The sequence below is a fragment of the Tupaia chinensis genome, unplaced genomic scaffold, assembly GCF_000334495.1.
Source record: "Tupaia chinensis unplaced genomic scaffold, TupChi_1.0 Scaffold145257_1, whole genome shotgun sequence".
Taxonomy (NCBI): Eukaryota; Metazoa; Chordata; class Mammalia; order Scandentia; family Tupaiidae; genus Tupaia; species Tupaia belangeri.
The window spans coordinates 2,651,285-2,672,983 of record NW_006205117.1 but is presented as its reverse complement, the minus strand read 5'-3'; the positions used below and the strand labels follow the sequence as shown (position 1 = coordinate 2,672,983).

Here is a 21,699-nt window from a genome sequence, read left to right as displayed (position 1 = left end):
TTTTTTTTATTTTCTGTTCTAAGAATCCAAATCCAGATAAAGAAAAACCTCCTTGTAATGCTCAAGAGTTAGAAGAATGTGATATTTTCTTTGAAGAAAGCTCAAGTTTATGCAGATTTGATGCCAATACGTTAAAAACTACCCATGTGGTAAGTTCTTAATTCTAATATTTCTAGTATTTTGTGAATAAAATAGAAGTTACTGACATGATAAAGGATAAGCAGTGTTCTCAATCAGATTATCATGTTCAATGTGGTGCTAATCTAAAGCTCAGGTAATCAAAGCTGTTTTTATTTTTTATTTTTTTTTAGCAATTTTGCTTCCTATATATTTAATTCTCATGTAATTCTATAGATAATTCACTTACTTGTGAGTAAATAAGAGCCATCGCACAACTGCTTTATTTATTTTTTTTTAAAGAGAGATTTTTGCTATAGGGTACGTGCACTCACTGGAGAGACAGAGAAAGCCAGAGAGACAGAAAGTGAGAAATCACTCCCCCAGAAGAATGGCCACACCTCTCTTCTCCTCAATTCTACTCTAGGGATTTTGGGCATGCATGTACACATGCCTGGTGTGAATTTTAAGCCACCAGGTCCTGGACTCGAACCACAGTCAACTACATGGAAGTCTAGCAATGTAACCATTATGCCATCTGTTGGTCCCAGCTACTTCCTCTCTCTTTCTTTTAATTTAATTTAAGTTCTCTGGTGTTTTTATCTGCAATGTCTAATTAGCTGTCAATCTCAGTTTTTTTCTATTCCAAATACTGTATTTTCATACCTCAAAGTTTGGTTCTTTTTTATACCTTCCATCTCCCTCTGTTTTATATCTTCTATCTCCCTCTGTTTCTTCATGTTTTCCATGAAATCTTTGAGTATATAGAACATGTTTATTATACTTTTTTAAAATTTTTTTCTGCTGATTCTGTCATAATGTAATTTCTATATTTTTGTTGCTGATGTTTTTATTGTATGAGTTTGAAATTAGTTTTGAATTATTACTGTAAACTTAGCATTTTCAAGGATGAACAAATATATTCCCTTACTATTATTTGTTTTACTTATTTTTTTTTATTTTCTGTTCTAAGAATCCAAATCCAGATAAAGAAAAACCTCCTTGTAATGCTCAAGAGTTAGAAGAATGTGATATTTTCTTTGAAGAAAGCTCAAGTTTATGCAGATTTGATGCCAATACGTTAAAAACTACCCATGTGGTAAGTTCTTAATTCTAATATTTCTAGTATTTTGTGAATAAAATAGAAGTTACTGACATGATAAAGGATAAGCAGTGTTCTCAATCAGATTATCATGTTCAATGTGGTGCTAATCTAAAGCTCAGGTAATCAAAGCTGTTTTTATTTTTTATTTTTTTTTAGCAATTTTGCTTCCTATATATTTAATTCTCATGTAATTCTATAGATAATTCACTTACTTGTGAGTAAATAAGAGCCATCGCACAACTGCTTTATTTATTTTTTTTTAAAGAGAGATTTTTGCTATAGGGTACGTGCACTCACTGGAGAGACAGAGAAAGCCAGAGAGACAGAAAGTGAGAAATCACTCCCCCAGAAGAATGGCCACACCTCTCTTCTCCTCAATTCTACTCTAGGGATTTTGGGCATGCATGTACACATGCCTGGTGTGAATTTTAAGCCACCAGGTCCTGGACTCGAACCACAGTCAACTACATGGAAGTCTAGCAATGTAACCATTATGCCATCTGTTGGTCCCAGCTACTTCCTCTCTCTTTCTTTTAATTTAATTTAATTTTTTTTTTATTGACTTGGGTTAAATTTTAAAGAATCACTCAAATGTGACTAACACAAGATTTTTGAATCTGACTAACTGCAGATTATTTGTTCTTATGACAAAGAATCTGCCTGCTCCCTAAAGGTACGGTCGTATAATTTCTAAGTATTGTTCCATGCCTAACTTTTACAGAGAAAGGCACCTGATGTTACTATCATAAAATGCTATAATTTAAACTTAGTTTTTCTGAGAATTTTAATTTATCTTAGCACTGCAAAGTAGTGTTGGTAGTTTAATAGTTGTACCCTCTATTAATATAATTCTTTATTTTTTGTGTTTGAACATATTAATTAAAATGAAAGAGTGACAGAAGACTAATAAAGCCTTTATTACTGATAAATTATAGTGTATAGGTCTATTCACTAGACCTTCAGATTTAACAGATTTAACCACAGTCATAGGTAGTGATAAACCAGATCTGGCTGCTTCTGGAGAGACAGTGGAGACCTCTCATTACTGGAAGCTTCTAGCTGATTAGAGGAAAAACATGATAGAACTGAGTAGATTACACCCAGATTTTTCTTTTCATATTTACCAACCAGATGTCACCTCATTCCTCAAGAATTTATAAAATCTAAAATATCATAAGAGTAGATCTTAGTGTCACAGATGGAAATACTTAAGTAGAAAAGAAGTATAGTATATGATGAACAGAGACAGTCCTTCCTACTCTGAACTCCTAATCTGTAGAGCTGTGTTTTATTATCTTTATTTTATCAGTGTATTAGATCAGGCTTAGGTAAATGAGTTTTATATGAGATCAGAGATAGAACCAATATTAGACATAAGATCTGTGGGTTTCCAATGTGTTTGCTATAATTTTACCTAAACACAGAGTGCAGTTTAGACATCCTAAACCACTACTTCCAGTCACTTCTTGTGAATAAAATGTATTATTAAAGAATGTGAATAATAGACTTTTGCATTAAGCAGGTTTTATTCTCACAAAGTTAAGAAATATACAGATAGTCTCTCATTTCACCATAGCTTTTAGATACAGTATTTGATGAAATATTTCCAGCATATTTTACATACTTGTTAGTATTTTAATCACGGTTTAGTGTTTAGTTGCTGGTTTAAGTTCAATTAGTGCATGATTAAAACTAAAGATTCTTATCTTTGTTTAGGTTGGACTAAATTTGGGACCAAAGTTTCTCCTTATAATTCAAGCACTGTGATTTTTCTATTAGTAATTTTTTCAAAAATAGACAAAAATAACGTGAAATAAAAATGCGTAAACATTGTCATTTGGGTATAAATAGAATGAGTATAAATAAAACAGCTTCAACGAGTTAAGTAATAAGTCTATCTTTCTAACGGCAGTTTTGGTGTATTAGTATATTATGTAAAAGTCAAGGTCTACCTGATTATTTGTAGCTTGTTCAAAAGGTTTCTTGATGTACCCTAGGGGATGCCTGTTGGCTTATCATTAGAGGAAGGGAATGAGGGAGACTGAAGTTTTGGTTGTTTCAGTGGTACATCTACTTTAGGACTCAAGCTGAACTTCTTTACAGATGATACATACTCTAAATCTTCCTTCCTTCTACAGTGTTTACTTCAAGTTCTCTCTTCTTGACTTCATGTGTCATAACTTCAGTCGATTTAAAATGACTTTACATGGAGGGGTCAGTGTTTGTTCTTATAGTTTGAGGGAAAATACTTTTCAAGAAGGTCTATATTTTGAATGACAGATATTCCAAAAGATAAATTTATCTGAAAGAAATGATTAGTAGGCTTAGAATTGGCCATTTGGAAAAATAAAATGTTAAATGGATGTAAGAAGCAGCACAAAAAAAAAAATGGTAAATATCAAAACTAAATTAAGAAAAGTAGTATTATCTGGTCACTGAAGTGTAAAACTCAAACCAGAAATCAGATAGATTTGAAGATCTATTATTTTTGTTTCTATCTAGAGCTGTGCTATTTACAGTATTAGCCACTAGCTGTATAGTGGCTATTGAGTGCTTGAAATGTGGCTAGTCTGAATTGAGATGTGTTCTAAGTGTAAAATATACAGTTAATTGTTTTTCTCTTTAAATTTATTATAAATTATGATTTATATATAATTGTTACACATCTTTCTAGGATACAGAATAGTCTTAAAATATGGATGTAGTGCATGAACAGATTGAGAATATAAACATATTTACCACCTTCAGCATTTAACATTATGTTGTGAACATTCGAAACCTTCTATATAAATTTTGTTATTTATTGGTTATTCTGCAATGTCTGTGACATTCTTTATTGTGAGGTACAGTTCTTAAAAAAAAAAAATGTTGATTAAAAATCAGGCAGTAGGGGCCGGCAGGTGGCATGGTGGTTGAGAACACTGGACTCCCATGTGGCTGACCATGGTTCAAGTCCTGGACCTGGCGACTTGCTGTATCACTTTCCCTCTCCCTCTTTCTGTCTCTCTCTGATCAAATTCTAATAAATAAATAAAGTTAAATAAAATAATTCTTAAAGAAATCAGGTAACAATCTCATAATTTATAACAATAATCTTAACATAGCCAATAAAGAATTTATAATTTCCTTGTAGAGGACTGTAGGAGATAAGAGTTTATAATATGAAAAATATCTGTGGGTATCAATCATTGGTCCAGTTAGAGATAGGTAATATTGTATATAACAATAGCTCATTAGGAAGTTATAGAAAAAAGAATACTTTAACTCATGCACTGTGAGTTCTTGTAAGACCATAGTACTGTACTATGCATAGAGAAATAAGTCCTTGAAAAAGCAAAAGTAAAACAAAATTGGAAGGAGTGTTTTAAAGTGAAAACATTAAAGCTAGTGATTTGGTGGTTTATAGGCTTTATAAAGTTCTAGATTTTAGACCTTTTTAATTTCCAAAGAAAGATTCAGCCTAATATTTAGACTTTCTCTATTATCTAGTTTTATACAATGATTAATGATTATAATAAATGTATAAATTGAAACCTGTGGAGCTAGCTACATGTCAAATAATTGGTGGATTTGTATTTAAATCTGCTTGTGTGTAAAATTGTTGAAGCTACATTTAATCCCAACACTCAATGTTATTATCGATATGTGTGCACTTATCCCTTTTTTCTAGTTTTTATGTGTTCTCTTACTTACATTTGTCTCTCTTTTTTTTTTTTTTTTTGGAGAGGTTTTTGCTATAGGGCGCGTGCGCTCGCCAGACAGACAGAGAGAGACAGAGAGATAGAAAGCAGGAAATCACCCCCCAGGGGGGATGGCCACGCCGCAATCCCTTCTCCTCCATTCTCCTCTCGGGATCTTGGGCACGCACGCACACGCGCCCGGCGTGAGTTTAAGCCACCGGGTCCGGGACTCGAACCGCGGTCGACTACGTGGGAGTCCAGCGACATAGCCATTACGCTAACTGCTGGTCCCCCATTTGTCTCTCTTTTACTTTCCTGGAGAAGTTCCTTAAATAGTTGCTGAAGAGCCAGTGAATTGTTTCAGTGATTTCTTTCAGGATTCATCTGGGAATAGTTTTATTTTTCCTTCCCATTTGAAAGATAATCTTGCCAGATATAGTACTTTTGCCTGAAATTGCTTTTCTTTTAGAGTTTTAAATATGTTGTCCCATTCTTTCCTTGCTTGCACTATTTCAGCTGAGAGATCCGATGTTGGTCTAATGGGATAAACTTCATAAGTAACTTGGTGTTCCTGTCTTGCTATTTTTAGAATTTTCTCTTTGTCTTTGATTTTCTACCAATTTGACTCTAATATGCCTTGGAGAGGATCATCTTAGATTGTATCTATTTGGTGTCCTTCGTATCTGCTAAATTTAAATGTCTGCATTCTTCTCCAACTTTGGAAAGTTTTCAGCTAGTACATTATGAAAGATATCTTCTGTGCCTTTACCTGTCTCTTCACCTTCTGGAATACCTATTATGCAGATATTTGGCAGTTTAATGGTGTCTAGGATTTCCAGCATATTGTCCTCATTTTTAATGCTTTTTCTACTGGTCTTTTCAGTGGCTTGGACTAAATTGGAGGATTTGTTTTCAAGGTCAGGTATTCTTCTACTTGGTCTAATCTGCTGTTGATGTTTTGAGCGAGGGTTTGATTTCCTGAAACATATTATTTATCTCCAGAAGTTCTGTTTGATTCTTTTTCAGTGTATCTATCTTCTTATGGAGTCCCTCCTTCATATCATGGAATGATTTTTTAATCTTCTACAGTTGGTTTTTTTTTTTTCCTGCAACTTTAGTATTTTTAAAGTGAATATTCTTAATTCTTTTTCTGACTATTCTGTGATCTCTTATATTTTATTCATTGTTGCTAGAGTTACTTTTTCTTGTTTTTTAGATTTTTTGCTATAGAACACATGCACTCACTGGAGAGACAGAGAGATAGAGAATGAGAAATCAACCCCCAAGGGGGGAATGGCCACACCACAATCCCTTTTCCTCTCAGGCTTTTTGGCACACATGTACACATACTTGGCATGAGTTTCAAGCCAACAGGTCCAGTACTCAAATCATGGTGGACCACAGAGCCTAGTGCCATAACCACTACACCACCTGCTGGCCTCAGAGTTATGATCTTTTGAAGGAGAAGTATTTCCTGATTTTCTCCTATTTCTTTGGGCTCTGCTTTTATTTTTAGTCATCTGGTGTTATACTCACTTCTTCCTACGTTTTTGGAATATGTTTCTGTAGCTATGTGCTTCTATAATTCTTTATGATATGCATAAGTTGCGTGCCAATTTCCCTCCTCTGCTGTGGGCAGGAATGTGGAATGCTTGTTAGGAGTGTAGGATTTAGGTATTAAGAGGGGAGTGTCTCTGCTTCTACTGCTAAGATAGTTATGGGGAAAGAATTCCTCCAGAGTCTCCTATTTTCAGGTGTTTGGTTCTTATATACCCAAACTTAACTGCTCCCAATATGGATGAAAGATGTAAGGTGGTAGACCTTCAAAAAAATAAAATTTTGAAGACTTAATTTTTATGTTGAAATGATAATAATTTGGATATGTTTGGTTATTTATTGAGTGGTTGGCAAAGTCTTGGCATATTTTCTGTTTTTCTATGCAAAAAAATGTTGTCATGACTTTCACGACAATCTAATAAAATATATTATCAGGACCGCAGATAGCATAGTGAATAAGATACTGAACTCCTGAACTCCAGGTCCCTGACCCTTGAAAATCATGCTGGTACGTGTGTGTGTGAATGCCCCAAGTCCCAGGAGGAGAGTGGAAAAGAAGAGATTATGGATTATGGTGTGGCCATCCCCACTGGTTGGTGATTTCTCACTTTCTCTCTTACTGTCTCTGGCAAATGCTTGCACCCTATGGCAAAAAACTTATATATATATACATATATATATATACACATATATATATACACACACGCACATATACACACATGCACATACACACATATACATATATATGTGTGTGTGTGTGTATTTATATATATAATCAGAGTTAATTTCTTTTTTAAATTTTTGCTAAGGCTACTAGGAAATTTTAAATCACATTTGTGGGTCCCATTTTGTTTTTATTAGACACATTGACCAAATTAAATATAGACTTGAGTGGCTAAAGGTGATAGATTTTAAAAATTAGATAACAGCAAATTTCTCAGATCAGGTAGTATGCATCAGATATTGCTGAAAGTGTGTTTGCAACATGGTTTATTTAAAAGCCTATTGAAATAGGAAGCAGAGATGTTACTAACAGGAAATATTTATTTTAAGTTAATATCTATCTACCAAAGGAAGTAGAAATGCATAGTCAATATACTGATTCTTCTGGTCGTAAGGGTAAGACCAGAAGTTATAAGGAGAGAAATATATTTACAGAGTATCTAAACCAGTGATTATCAAGCTCTTTAGGGTACTTAATTTTTGTATTTGGATTGTATCTGTCAACATGCATATTATAAAATGAATTAAGGCAGGAATCAGCAGGTGCTATGGTGATTAGGGCGCTGGCCTCCCACATGACTGACTGCTATTAAAGTCCCAGATCTGGCGACTTGCTTTCTCACTTTCCCTCTTTTTCTTTCTCTCTCGCTCTGTCCCTCTCTGGTCAAAATTAAATAAAAAAATACATAAATAAATAAATAAAGTTAAATAAAATAAATCTTAAAAAAAAAAGAACTAAAGCATTGAAAAATATTTATTTACCTAAAATTAGTAACTCATTACCCGTTAACATAAATAATATTTTTTTATGAAAATAAGGACATTTTCTAGAGTCAAAAAAAATTTTTAATGTAAAGGGAATGACATTATTGTAAGTTTTTCCCTGTGGTAAGAAATACTAAGTTTTGTAAAATTCTAAAATAGTCCAAAAGTTCAAATTTCATCAAACACTGGGACCAGCAGTTAGCATTAATGACTATGTCGCTGGACTCCCATGTAGTTGACTGTGGTTCGACTCTTGGACCCGGTGGCTTAAACTCAACGCTGGGCACGTGTGCCTGTGTGGCCAAGATCCCGAGAGGAGAATGGAGGAGAAGGGATTTCAGCGTGGCCTCCCTTCCCTGGGGGTGGTTTCTCCCTTTCTGTCTCTCTGTCTGTATTTCTGGCAAGCACACGCACCCTATAGCAAAAACCTCTTAAAAAAAAAAAAAAGAGCTAAACAAATTCCATCAAACACTTGTTGTTTTCCTGAACATGACAGCCTCACTTCATTTACTTTTGATTTACTTTTGAGACAGTGTTTGCCAAGTATCTAATTCAGAATAACCATAGTTTGTAAGTTGCTGTTTCAGGTAAAAATGATGTTCCATGAAAAAGTGGCCATTTCAGTGTTTTTGACTCAATTGATTACTCAATTTCTTTTCTTTGAGACAGCATGGTACTTTGATATGCAGAACTGCTCTACGTATATTTTCCATTTAGTCATATAGAATACTAAAAAGATGTGTGTTCAAGAGTCAGCATTTAATAAGATTAATCCTTTTTTCTCCTTTCTCAAAGTCATTCTAAAGTGAAGTTGGCATTCTTTTTACTAAGAGCACATAGCAGTGAAGTGTGCAACAACAGCTTGCAGTGACTGGGAGTAGCAATTTGGTGCTGCTGCCCTAATCTGCTATCAGTCCACAATTTTACTACTTTTCCTTTTGTGCCATCCATACAAGTATCATACATTTATATGTATCCTCAATTAGAATAGTCAGTGAAATTTGGTATGAATTGTGATGTATCACAGCTGAAGATCAAATCTAATGATTTCCAAAAATGAAAAAAGTCCACTTTTTCTTAGATTTATGAAGAAAGAATAGTTACTTTCTTAGGGCTATTTGTAAAGTAACAAGGTAAGTACTTCTCCACCAGCTGCATTTTACAGTACTTGGCAAAGATCTAACATCTTCCTGTTCCCCAATCTCTAGTAAAGGTAAAGAGGTTTTTAATTATATAGGTAAATTAAAGAATGGGTGTTCAAGCTAAAATACAACTAAGGATTTTATGACCTCTTTCTTGTTTTTGTTTTTTTTAGACATCAATTTTAGGCACATTATGTATGAAAACTTACCTATATGATATAACTGACAAAATTAGCATGTAGACATTTTATAGTATGTATGTTACAGTATCTGAAGTATTGCCCAATCTAAGAATACACACAGATGGTTGCTTAATAGTTGTTGTAAAATGGGCTTTGGGAGAGCATGGAGTGTGGTGATAAAGAACACAGGCTTTGTTGCACATCTGAATTTAAATTCTTGCTACTAGTTGTTAGATTCCTAACTTAAATTATAATAGTTTATTCTATATACAGAGTATGAATTAAAGTTTCAGTCTGGTATTGCAACAACTTATTTCTGAACAGATGAAACATTTTTCTTAATATTCTTTTTAAATTTAATTTGGCAGTTGCATTAATTATAGCTTGTTTAAATGTCTTCACTTTGACGTTTAATCTTCAGAATGCATTTTTAATTGTTAAGTGTTCTACAAAGAGAATAAAAAGACAACCAACTGACTACTTGAAATGTGTGTTTCAAGTTTTCTCTAGAGAACCTTTTACTCTAATTGTAGTCTTCACTATATTCCAAAGATAAATAAAACCTGTCATAAACATAAGAATTGAAAAAAATGGAAAATTATATTTTACTGGCCAGAAGGCTTATGGATATAAGAGTTGTTTTCTTTTTTAAACAATAAGATATTTAGTTGGCATTAACAAGGAGTGACTTTTCCAAATAAGTATATTGTCTAGATCAATTAATTTTCACATCTAAATGCCAAAACTGTATTTAAAGCCTCCTGACCCCGACCTTGAAATCTTATTAAAATTTATCATTTGCCTACATCTTATTTAGATCATTCTTCATGAGAAAGTAACAGTTTCATCATGGTTGAATATTATCAGTGTGGAAATTTATAAATTACCATGCTTGTGTATTTCTATGGTAATATCCTTTATAGGCATTTAAAATATTTTAGTATTTGAAATATTTAAAATAAGCAGCCTCAGCCTATTCCATTAAATTTTTTTTTCTGGTTATCCATGGTTTGTTTTTGTTCTTTTCATGGCTAATGAGATAGTGGCTGCTACTATTTATCTTTGACATTGTGTCTACCCAAGGCAGGCACAAACACTACTTAGCTCTCATTCTCTACCATTTTAAACATGAAGTCCAATATTCAATCAGAAATTACAAAAAAGAAAGTAATAAAACTATCCTAATGTAAAGAAACAAGACAAACAATTAAATCAGATTCACAGACCCACGTTTTGGAACTATCAGGCAGGCGATCTAAAATAAATGCGGTTAATATGTTAAAGGCTTTAGTGGAAAAGATAGATAACATGCATGAATAAATGCATAAATCTAGCAGAGAAGTTATTAAAAAATCAAATGATAATGTTAGAAAACTAACATGTCAGAGCAACAAGAGACAAAATATACTTTGACAAGTTTATTAATATGCTTAATACATCCATAGGTGGAAAAAAATCAGCGACCTCAAAAATAGGTTAATAAAGAATTAGCAAGACTCAGTGGCCAGCAGGTGGCATGGTGCTTAAGGGCACTGGACTCCCACATGGTTGACCACTGTTTGGGTCCTGAGCCTTGTGGCTTCCTTCTCACTTTCTGTCACCCCCCCCCCGACTTTCTGGTTAAGTTAAGAATAAATAAATAAAGTTAAATAAAATAATTCTTTAAGAAAAATTAGCAAGACTGGCTGGCCTCATAGCATGGTGATTAAAGGAAGCTGAACCTCATATGACCAGCCGTGGTTCTGATCCTAGCTCCAGAGGCTTGAACCTGTCAGGTACATGTGCATGATTGCCCAAGGTCCTGGCAGGGTAGAAAAATAGAGAAGGGATTTCGTAGTGTTCATGCTCCATTGGAGGTTGCTTTCTCTCTCCTTCTGTCTCTCTCTGGTTAGTATATGTGCCCTGGGACAATTAAAGATTTTTAAAAGAAAAGCCTTTATTAAAAATTAGAACCAAGGGGGCAGCAGGTAGCATGCTGGTTAAGGAGCTGCACTCCCATATGGCCAACCGAGGTTTGAGGCCTGGAACTGGTAGCTTGAAAAATCATGCCAGGTGTGTACGCATGCATGCCCAAAAAATCTAGGAAGAGAGTGGAGGAGAAAGGGATTGTAACATGCCCCTGGAAGGTGATTTCTCACTTTCCCTCTAACTGTCTCTTTCTCTTCATCTTTCCAGCTAGTGCCTGCACCCTAGGCAAAATAACCTTTAAAAAAGAAAGCAGGAAGGGAAGGAGGGAGGACTGAAATAAAAGGAGGTACAAGATAAAGGCAAAAAATTTGAAAAAAACATCTAAGAGCTATGGTTCTAACATCTCATTGGAATCCCAAAAGATAGGGAATATTCATCAAGACAGAAGTTACTCTGGGCCATAAAACAAACTCCAACAAGTTTAAATAAGTGGAAATCATAAACAATGTTCTTTGGCCACAACGAAATTAAATTAGAAATTAACAAAATTCTGAAAAGTCCACAAATATTTGTGAATTAAACATACTTCTGAGTAAATCATGGTCAGAATAGAGCTCACAAGGAAAGCTAGAAAATATATTGTACTGAATAAAAATGAAACACTGCAGATTAAAGGATACAGCTAAAGCAGTGTTTAGAAGGAAACTCATAACATTATATATTACGTAAGAAAAGAAAAAGTATCTGAATTTAGTGGTTTAAGTTCTACCTTAAACTAGGAAAAGAAGCTCAAGCTAAGTGAAAACAAGCAGAAGGGAAGAAAGGAGTGAGAACCAGTGAAATTGAAAACTAAAACTCATAGCGAAAACAAATGAAACCAAAACCTGGTCCTGAAAAAGACTATCAAGTCTACCTAGAATGCTTGAAAAAGATGCAGATTACCAATAAAAGGGGTTAAAATAACTTCTAAAGACACCAATGTATACTAAATGTTATACTATGTACAACTTTGTTTTCATGTAAAAACACATTTCTTGAAAGACAAAATTACTAATGTTCTCTCAAGAAAAAATAGATAACTTTAATTGTCCTGCATAAGTTAAAGAGATGGAATTTATTATAAAAATCTAAGAAATCTCCATGCCCAGATTGATTCACTGATGTATTCTAGGAAATGAAGAAACATTACTGATTCTGTATAAACTTCCAAAAAATAAGAGAGAAAGGAACACTTCCTAACTTATTTTATGAAGCCAGCATTACCTTAATACTAGACAAAGACATTACATGAGAAAAAAAAATAATATTTAACAAATGCTAATAAATCTAGTTCTGCAACAAGTGAAAAGGATAACATCATGACAAAGGGTTTATCTTAAGACTTTAAGGCTATTCATTGAATCAAAATATGATTCAACTGAAGTAGAAAAAAAAGATCATCTTAGATACAGAAAGAAATGTGACAAACTTAACATTCATATATGATAAAAATGCTCAGCAGACAGGAATTGAAGGTAATTGCCTCCTTGAAGATGCTACAGTAAACTTTCTTTCTTTGAAAGAATTATTTTTAATTTTATTTATTCGTTTATTTATTTTAATTTGACCAGAGAGAGAGAGAAAATGAGAAAGCAAGTCACCAGGTCCAGGACTTGAACCATGGTCAGCCATGTTGGAATGTCCAGTGCCTTAACCACCACGCCACTTGCTTTCTAAATTGTGATAATGAACAAAAATAATTCCCACTAAGATTGGTACTTGATCAAGATACCTGCTCTCACAGTTATCTTTCCACATTACTGTTCATGTTATTTGTTTCTTTTGGAAGGCCAGTATTAATACAAAGAGAATGTGTAAAAACCTAGAACGGTAATAGCATTAACATTTATTAAGGTCTAATTGACAAATATCGTACAAGTGCCTAAAACATACTGTGTTTACCTATAACAATTGAAATAGTTACTGTTATTCTCACTGAATTTAAATGGGAATAAAACAGAAGTTAAGAATCTTACTCAAGATATAATTCTCACCCTTCTAGACCGGTTAAACACACAAACTATTGGGTTGTTGGGAAAGTCATGACCTATTTTTCTATGTTTTTCTGTACAAAAATGTGTCATGACTTTTCTGACAACACAGTTAATTAAGTGAAATAAATTCTAAGGAAAGGTATATGTAAATTTTTATGAGATATTATTTCTTAACATTAGAGGAAGCTTCTTGGGAGAGAAGATACTCTTTGCATATGGGCAATGTAATGGGGAGGATATGCAGTGAGAAGAAAAGTCATGAATAAACAAAGGAGTGGGAAAGTAGGGGAGACAGTTTCATAAATTATAATCCAGTTTTGCTCAGTATTTTGTTTTGAGGACAAAAATAAGAGCAAATATTGAAAAGGTATGTTGGGGTCAGCTTTTGAGAAATTTTCAAAAACACTATTCAGGGCAGTTTGGACAGTTTCTTTAAACACTGGAAAGACATGAGAAAAAAATACTGAAAAAGTTGATATCCAGAGATGAGAACTATGTACTGGTTAAGTCTAGAAGCTCCTGACCCTAATCACCCTCCAGGGCGTTTGTTAAGAATGCAATAGTAATATTTTGCCTTGCAAAGTCTTTAGCCATTTATTGCAACACTTAAGGTAGACTGAAATATTTCCAAATCTAAAGATAGACTTGTCTTTGGAAAAATACTTTTAGATAATCATTCAAAAACAGTTTCCTAGAATATGGAGATAAGACAGCAAACTTCTGGTTCTAAAGATACTTAGTTTTGTGAGATGGATAGTGTATTAGTTTGTTATTGCTGCTTTAGTAAATTGGCACAAGGTCAGTGGCCACAAATAGCTCCTTTGTTTGTTCTCCCGACAATTTTGGACATCCAAAATTCTAAAATAGATTGTAAGGACTGCATTCTTTCTAAGAGTTAGGGGAGAAATTCATTTTCATACCTTTTCTAAGTTCTAGAGGCTGTATTCACTACTTAGCCTGTTACAGTTGGCCATCTTCCAAGCTAACAGCGTAGTGTCTTTGAATCTCTATCCCTCTGCTTTTGTTGTCACATTACTTCCTGTGTCTGTGGCCCTCCTTCAGTCCTCTTGTAAGAAACCTTAGTGTAGTACATTGGGCCCAACAGATAACCCAGGATAAGCTCTTCATCTCAGGATTCTAAACTTAGCACCACATCTACAAAGTCCCTTTTGCCATGTAAGGTAACTTATTCATAGGTTCCAGGGGACATGATTCAGCCTACTACAGGTGATATACATGTGTATAAATAGTCTAACATAGTATGATAAATCATTTGTTAGGAATAATATACATGGTTCTAGGGGTGGGTCTTCTCAGAGTTCAAACAGCTTATACAAGAGGACATCAAAAAAATTCTTCACTAAAAGAAGGATTCCTGTAGTTGAATGCAATTATGAGTCTCAATTGGATGATTTTGTACTAAAATGAATTCCTTTAGGCATCAGTATTCCAGTAACAACTATTGATATAATTATTGACATTGATACCATTGTTAAGCAGTGAATAATTTGCAAACAGATCTGAATTTGAATTCCAGCATTGTAATTTGTCCATATAGACTAAACCAAGTTACTCAAGCCCTCCAAGTCAGTTTTTTTTAAAATCTACTAAATGAAGATAACTGCCTTGTGAGATTTTGATAAGACCTGTATTTATAATATGCCTGGCTTATAAAATATACTCATAAATTCTAGTAGCTGACATTGTTCTTAGTAATTATTACAAGTTAGCATTAGTAAACATGTTTGTATTCTTTAGTATAAATATTCTGCTTGTAAAGTTGGTGCTTTTTATGTTTTAAACTACAAGCTGAGCATCCCTAATCTGAATATCTAAAATCTAAAATGCCCCAAAATTTGAAATATTTTAGCACCAGCATGATACCACAAGTGGAAAATTTCACATTTGACCTCATGGGATGGTTTATAGTCAAAGCACTAGCATACAAGAATATTGTATAATATTACCTTCAGGCTCTGAATGTAATTTTTACATTAACAGTAAATGAATGTCATGATTAGACTTAGGGTCCCATACCAAAGATAGCTATTTATATGGTATGCAAGTATTCCCAAATTCAAATCCAAAACACTTCAGGTCCCAAGCATTTTAGATAGGGGATATTCAACCCCTAGTTACTGTCAGTTAAAAAGTAATATAATGGTTAAAAGTAGCATGATGGTCAAGGATCTAGAAGAATCTAGACTGGGTCCATATTTTCAGTTCTACAGCTATTACCAGGCTGCCCTTGGGCAAGTTACTTAAATCTTTTGCTGTCACTCCCCTCAGCTTTAAAATGAACATAACAGCACATCTCTTTTAGGGGTATTATAAGAAGTCATTCAGATTACAAATATGGACAGCTTAGGACAGTTGCTGACAGTGCTTTGTGTCTGTTTTTATCATTATTTTTGTTGTTAAGTAATTTACTTTTTCACTTTTTAGGTGAATCTTGGAAGCAACCAGTACCTTTTCTCTGTCATAGTGGATCCCAAAGAAATGCCCTGCTTTTGTTTGCGCCATGATGTTGATGCCCTACTCTGGCAACCACACTGCAGCAAACAAGATGATATGTGGGAGCACATCGCAACTTTCAATGCTTTAGGTATAAAGCAAGCTCTTTGATAATTTTCATTATATTAAACAGTACAGTAAAGTTCCTTTTTTATTTTAGCTGTCCTAATTACATTTAGATCAATTTTTGCTATAATTTGGTTGTTTTTACTATGTGGTGGATGAATGTTTGTACTTTTGGAACAATAGGATTAATCTGTTTTTATGTTTATGCAGAAGATCAACATAGAATAGAAAAGAAAGTGGGTATCACCACTTGAATCATTCTAATTAATTTTCTAATTTTGTAAGCTATGAACAGAGGGCTTGACAATACCCAACATGGAACTTGTGTTCAGGTTTCTTCACGGTAATCTTCAAAAACATTACACAATAGAATTGATCTAAAATAATGCACATTAGAAAACATTGTGAAATTTAAGTGCAAAAGAGAACCATTATAATAATAACACTTGTGTGGCAATGAACAGAAATTAAATTTATTTGGTATGATAAAAGGAAAAATAACTGATTTTAAAACCAAGTAATGAATATTTTAAACTACATAATTGCAGACTTATGCAATCATTGATCGTATGTCTAAATACATTAGTTATGTGTGGGAGACATTTTTTATGTGAATTAGCAACCATTCTTTTATTGAACATTATTTTTTAAGTGGTAGCAAGTAAAAGTATGCATTTTAATTGGCTATTTGTGAATAACTCAAATCATAAGATTGTCAGTTTATCCCTTATAGTTATTATAAGGGATAACCTGGCTAATTAATTAACCTAGTAAATTCAGATTATAAATTGATTTTTGGATTTGAAATACAAAGTTTGATTGACTAACTACATAGTTTCTAGCCTCAGTATATAATTCCTGTTTTTTTAAAATTCTATATACTCACTCTTCATTAAGAGTAAAGCTCTGTTATATAATTTCTAGTTGCTCAGATTCTCCATTTGTATTTCCAGCTCCTCTGTTATACAGGGATTTTTTGCTTAAGTCTAGATTAAATCAACATTACATTACATCAGATATGTTTTGGGACTGGCAGATGGCCTGATGGTTACATCACAGGACTTCCATGTAGTTGACTGCGGCTCAAGTCCTAGACCCGGTGGCTTAAAGCATGCTGGGTGTGTGTGCCCAAGATCCCGAGAGGAGAATGGAGTAGAAGATTAGTTTGGCCATTCCCCCTAGGGGGTGATTTCTTGCTTTCTATTTCTCTGTCTCTATGGGGAGTGCACGTGCCCAATAGCAAAAATCTCTCTCTAAAGAAAAAAAAAATCAACATTGTATTACATTAGATATGTACTCTTGAGATACTGTTTTTTAAATTTCATATGTACATTTAATTGTTATACATCTTGTGGGGTACCATATAAAAACTTTTTCAAAGACTGCATGCAGTGTTCTAGTCACGGATATTAGCATATTCATCATTACAACAATGAACATTATAATTATGTTGTACAACATCTTTTTTTTTTACATTTTTAAATTTCATTTTCTTTTATACATTCAATCACATTATTTACCTTACAGAGTGAATATTTCTTTTGTTTGAATCAGCGAGACTTACTCAAACAAACATAGATTTAAATAATACAAAGGACATGAACTCGGTCTCTCCAGAAGCGAATATTCATAATTTTCTTAAACTGTGGAAGTGCCTTTACCAGCACACAACATGAGCTGCTAAAACACAGCGGTCACCTGCTAGGTGGTGGGGCTGCCTTGGCCCCGGGCAGGGTGCAGCACCCGCCACGCACACTGATTCTGAATTCCATTTTTATTTTTAACCAATTAAGCGTGAAAATTAGGTAGCTCTAATAGGAAGGACCACACTCAAGAAAGTCAGGAATAATATCCTAGTAACACGTAATTCCTCTTTTCATCATTACATTTCACTATCATTGCAAGCCCTGTCCCTCCCCCAAATGTCCCTCTTCAGACCCTCTTGCACACACACTATATCTGGTATTTACATCTATACACTGCGTTTCTATATCCTTTAGACAATTAGTTTCAGTCATAGAGTGCAGACACACGGTATATATTAAGTGGGGACATACAATGCCTCTCCTTCATAGCCTGGCTTGCTTTACTCAGCAGTAAATCTTCCATATTCTTCCACTTTCTGTCAAAAGTCAGGGTTTTTTTTTTTATTTTTTTTAATTTTTTTTTATACCTAAATAGTATTCCACTGAGTATATGTGCTACAGTTTTTCAATCCATTCGTCTGTTCGTGGGTATTTGGGTTGGTTCCATGACTTAGCAATTGTAAATAGTGCCACAAGAAATATCAATGTACAAGCACTTTTCCGATTAAGTATACTTCTATCCTTTGGGTAGATACCAACGAGTGGGATTGATGGATCATTTGGTAGTTCTATTTGTAGGTTTTTGAGGAATCTCCAAATTGTTCTCCACAGTGGTTGGACCAATTTACAATCCCACCAGCAGTGTAAGAGAGTTCCCCTTTCACCACATCTCCTCTAGCACTTACCGTTTTCTTTGGTTTTTTTTACTCTTAGTCATTCTGACTGGGGTTAAGTGGTATCTCATTGTTGTTTTGATCTGTGTTTCCCTTACAATGAGGGATGTTGAGCATTTTTTCATATGCCTTTTAGCTATTGTATGTCATCTTTAGAGAGTGGTTTTTTCAACTCTTTCTCCCATCTTTTAATAGGATTGTCTTTTTCCAGAACAGCTGCTTGAGTTCCTTGTGAATTCCAGTTACCAGTCCCTTACCCAACACATAGTTTACAAAAACTGATAATGAAATCATAAGCCAAAATTACGAATGTTTTTTAAGTCATTTGTGTCTTTTGCCATGCACAAACTTCTTAGTCTGATATAATCCCACTTGCCTATTTTGGGGATTATTGACTCTGCTTTGGGGGTCTTATTTAAGAAGTCTTTCCCAACTCCAATGTCTCCCAGCGTTTCCTCAGTGTTTTCCACAGCAGTTTTATAGTTTGAGATCTTAGATTTAGATCTTTGATCCACCTTGACTTGATTTTTGTCAAAGGTGAGATGTAAGGATTCAGATTCATCTTTCTGCAAGTAGAAATTAATTTTTTCTAGCACCATTTGTTGAAGAGACTTTCCTTTTCCCACTGGATTGACTGGCACCCGTTGTCAAAAATCAGTTGACTGTATGTTTGGAAATTTATTTCTGGGGACTCTATTCTGTTCCATTGGTCCATGTGTCTGTTTCTGTGCCAGTACCATTTTGATTTGATTACCACAGCTTTGTAGTATATTTTTGGGTTAAAGAGTGAGGTGCCGTCTGCTCCACTCTTCTTGTGCAGAATTGCCTTGGCAATACGGGGTCTTTTATGATTCCAGACAAACTTTATGATTGTCTTTTCTATATCTATGAAGAATGTGTCTGGTAGCACATCATCATTTTTTGTAATTTTGAGATGTATGTGTAAGATATACCTATGTATGTAATATATGTATGACTGGTAACACTTTTTTTTTGGTCTCTTGTGGTGTATTGTCAGGGTTAGCCTGGAGAGTTAATTCTGAACTACTTATAAATATTTACCTAGGTGTTCACTTTTCTCATTTCAGCCACTTTTTAATATTAAAAAACAGTTTTGATCTGCCTGTGCACAGTGGTTACTTTGCTCATTCATTGTTTGAAGAGATGTCATTAGCTTTATATTTATCTCATATGTTATAACCTACACCAAATCTGAATATCCAGATTTATATTTCAGATTATAAATGTCATTTTAATCTGTAAAGATATTTTTTAAACATTTACACAAATGAGATTAATATTTTTCAAATTTTAATTTATTTTCAAGGGATATTCTAACTTTTCTTTTTTAAATTAGATACTTGAATTTTCTTTGGAGCTTACAAGTGATCTCATGGATACAATTCTGAGAGCTGAAGCACAACAAAATCTTGTTGCAGTTTTGGTATTGGTTATAAAACTACCACTAGCATTTTAGGGATAATAAGAGAATGCATTGTGAATATTAGTACTATCAGGGACACACTATTAACAGGCCTTTAGGCTTGCATTATAAACAGATTCCTGAAATAACTTTGTGAATGTATCCTATAAACGTTTTCCATTTATTTGGTAAGAGAAAAAAAATGATTTCTGTAATGCCATATCTGTGATTCATGAATAGTAAACTGGCATTTTTAAATATCTTGGCATGTATTTAGTGTTTTAGATTTTTAGTATTTTAATCATTCATAGAAATGAGATGAAACTATATTATGCTTTTCTTGAATAGATGAAGCCCTCTTTTGCTCCTTAGGAAATGAAAGTTGTGTTTTTATACCACTTGGAACTGATTGATTATGGCTAACCATTAATGGTTCAAAATTCAACCATTGATGAGTATTTTGGGTATATATTTTACTTAGGCATTTTCATTTGTAATATAAGAATGATGAACTGTTAAATACTAAATGATAAATCATGACAGTCTCCCATTTTAATATATTGTTTTGCTTCTGTTTGTTTCATATCTTTGGCAGGCTATGTTCAAGCATCAAAGAGAGACAAAAAATTTTTTGCCTGTGCTCCAAATTACTCTTATGCAGCCCTTTGTGAGTGCCTTCGTCGAGTATTCATCTACCGTCAGCCTGCTCCCATGTCCACTGTACTCTACAACAGAAAGGAAGGCAGGCAGGTAGGGCAGGTTGCTAAGCAGCAAGTAGCCAGCCTAGAAACCAACGATCCTATTTTAGGCTTTCAGGCAACAAATGAGAGATTATTTGTTCTCACTACCAAAAACCTCTTTTTAATAAAAGTAAATACAGACAATTAATTACTCCCAACATGTTGGCTTCTCTGTTCTGGGAAAGCATTAGTGGTAGCTGGAGGTCTGGACAGTTCTACTATAATCTATCAAGTTTTAAGGTAGTAAATAAGCCTATCTTATATGAATTTTTTATTTTTTAACAAATTTTGGAAATGTATTGAAGGGATTATGATTCTGTAGAAGGTATGGAATGAAGTTGAAGATTTTGAGAACATTGGATTGTGTAAAAATTGTAAAGATGGTATTAGCCAATATAATTATTTTTCAAAACAGAGGCTAGAATCTGATCTTTTATATGAAAGATGTACAATTCCGTGTTTAAAAATAAAAAAAAAATATTTATCATGTATTCTTTGTTCATTGATTAGTTGTTACATGCAGTCTACCTGTGGAATAGATAGATATAGGTATAGGATAACAGTTAAAATATTGTAAAATATTGAGTCTTGTAAAACTTATTTAAGTGGAATAAACAGCTTAGTATGGAGAGGGAGAAATACAAGTGTACGGAGGTCTGATATTTGTGAAGATTTCAGAGAAATTTAATTATTTTTTCAAATTCTATGTAGCTTTTTAAAAATCTCCCTTCTGTGCCACAGACATAGAGATAAGGTGCTACATTATCCGTTGCTGCATTTGTATAATAAAATCACCCCAAAACATATCCAAAAGGATGTGTATTCTTTTTCATAATTCAGTGAGTTAGCTGTCTGTGTTCTACATGGCCTGTCAACCTTCAGTAGACTACACTGGGCTTCATCTCATGATAGAAAAAACATTGTGAGAGGGTGAGCTCCAGTGAGCAAGAGTTTATCTAGCTGGACTTCTGTCACATTTGCTGATGTTCTGTTGGACAGAATGTTATATGGCCAAGGTTAGAGTCATCGTAGGACTACACAGAGATACAGAAGGCAGGAGTGTGAGTCATTGGGAAATATTAATGTAACAATTATAATTTGTCCTCATAGTTCTTATTTTTCTAATGGCATAAACAAAATTATCCTGTTTATATGTAAATTTTTTGCCATAAATTTTAGTTTTTCATACTTATGTTATTTTCCTAGGTTTCTTTTAGTTTTTTTTATATTTTAATAAGGGAATTAAGATCTTATTTTAAGAGATA

At 33.7% G+C, this 21,699-nt stretch overlaps 1 protein-coding gene across 2 annotated transcripts in view; it reads left to right on the top strand.

The window, feature by feature from the left end:
• NUDCD1 (NudC domain containing 1) overlaps positions 1-20,925 on the top strand; it is a 64,060-nt gene extending 43,135 nt beyond the window's left edge. For both annotated transcript variants that reach the window (XM_006167929.2, XM_006167928.2), the window contains exons 8-10: positions 24-149; positions 15,658-15,817; positions 20,290-20,925. In XM_006167929.2, the coding sequence (XP_006167991.1) occupies positions 24-149; positions 15,658-15,817; positions 20,290-20,582 (579 nt within the window). In that variant the 3' untranslated portion in view covers positions 20,583-20,925. The remainder of the gene's footprint in view (positions 1-23; positions 150-15,657; positions 15,818-20,289) is intronic.
• The last annotated feature ends 774 nt before the right edge of the window (positions 20,926-21,699 follow it).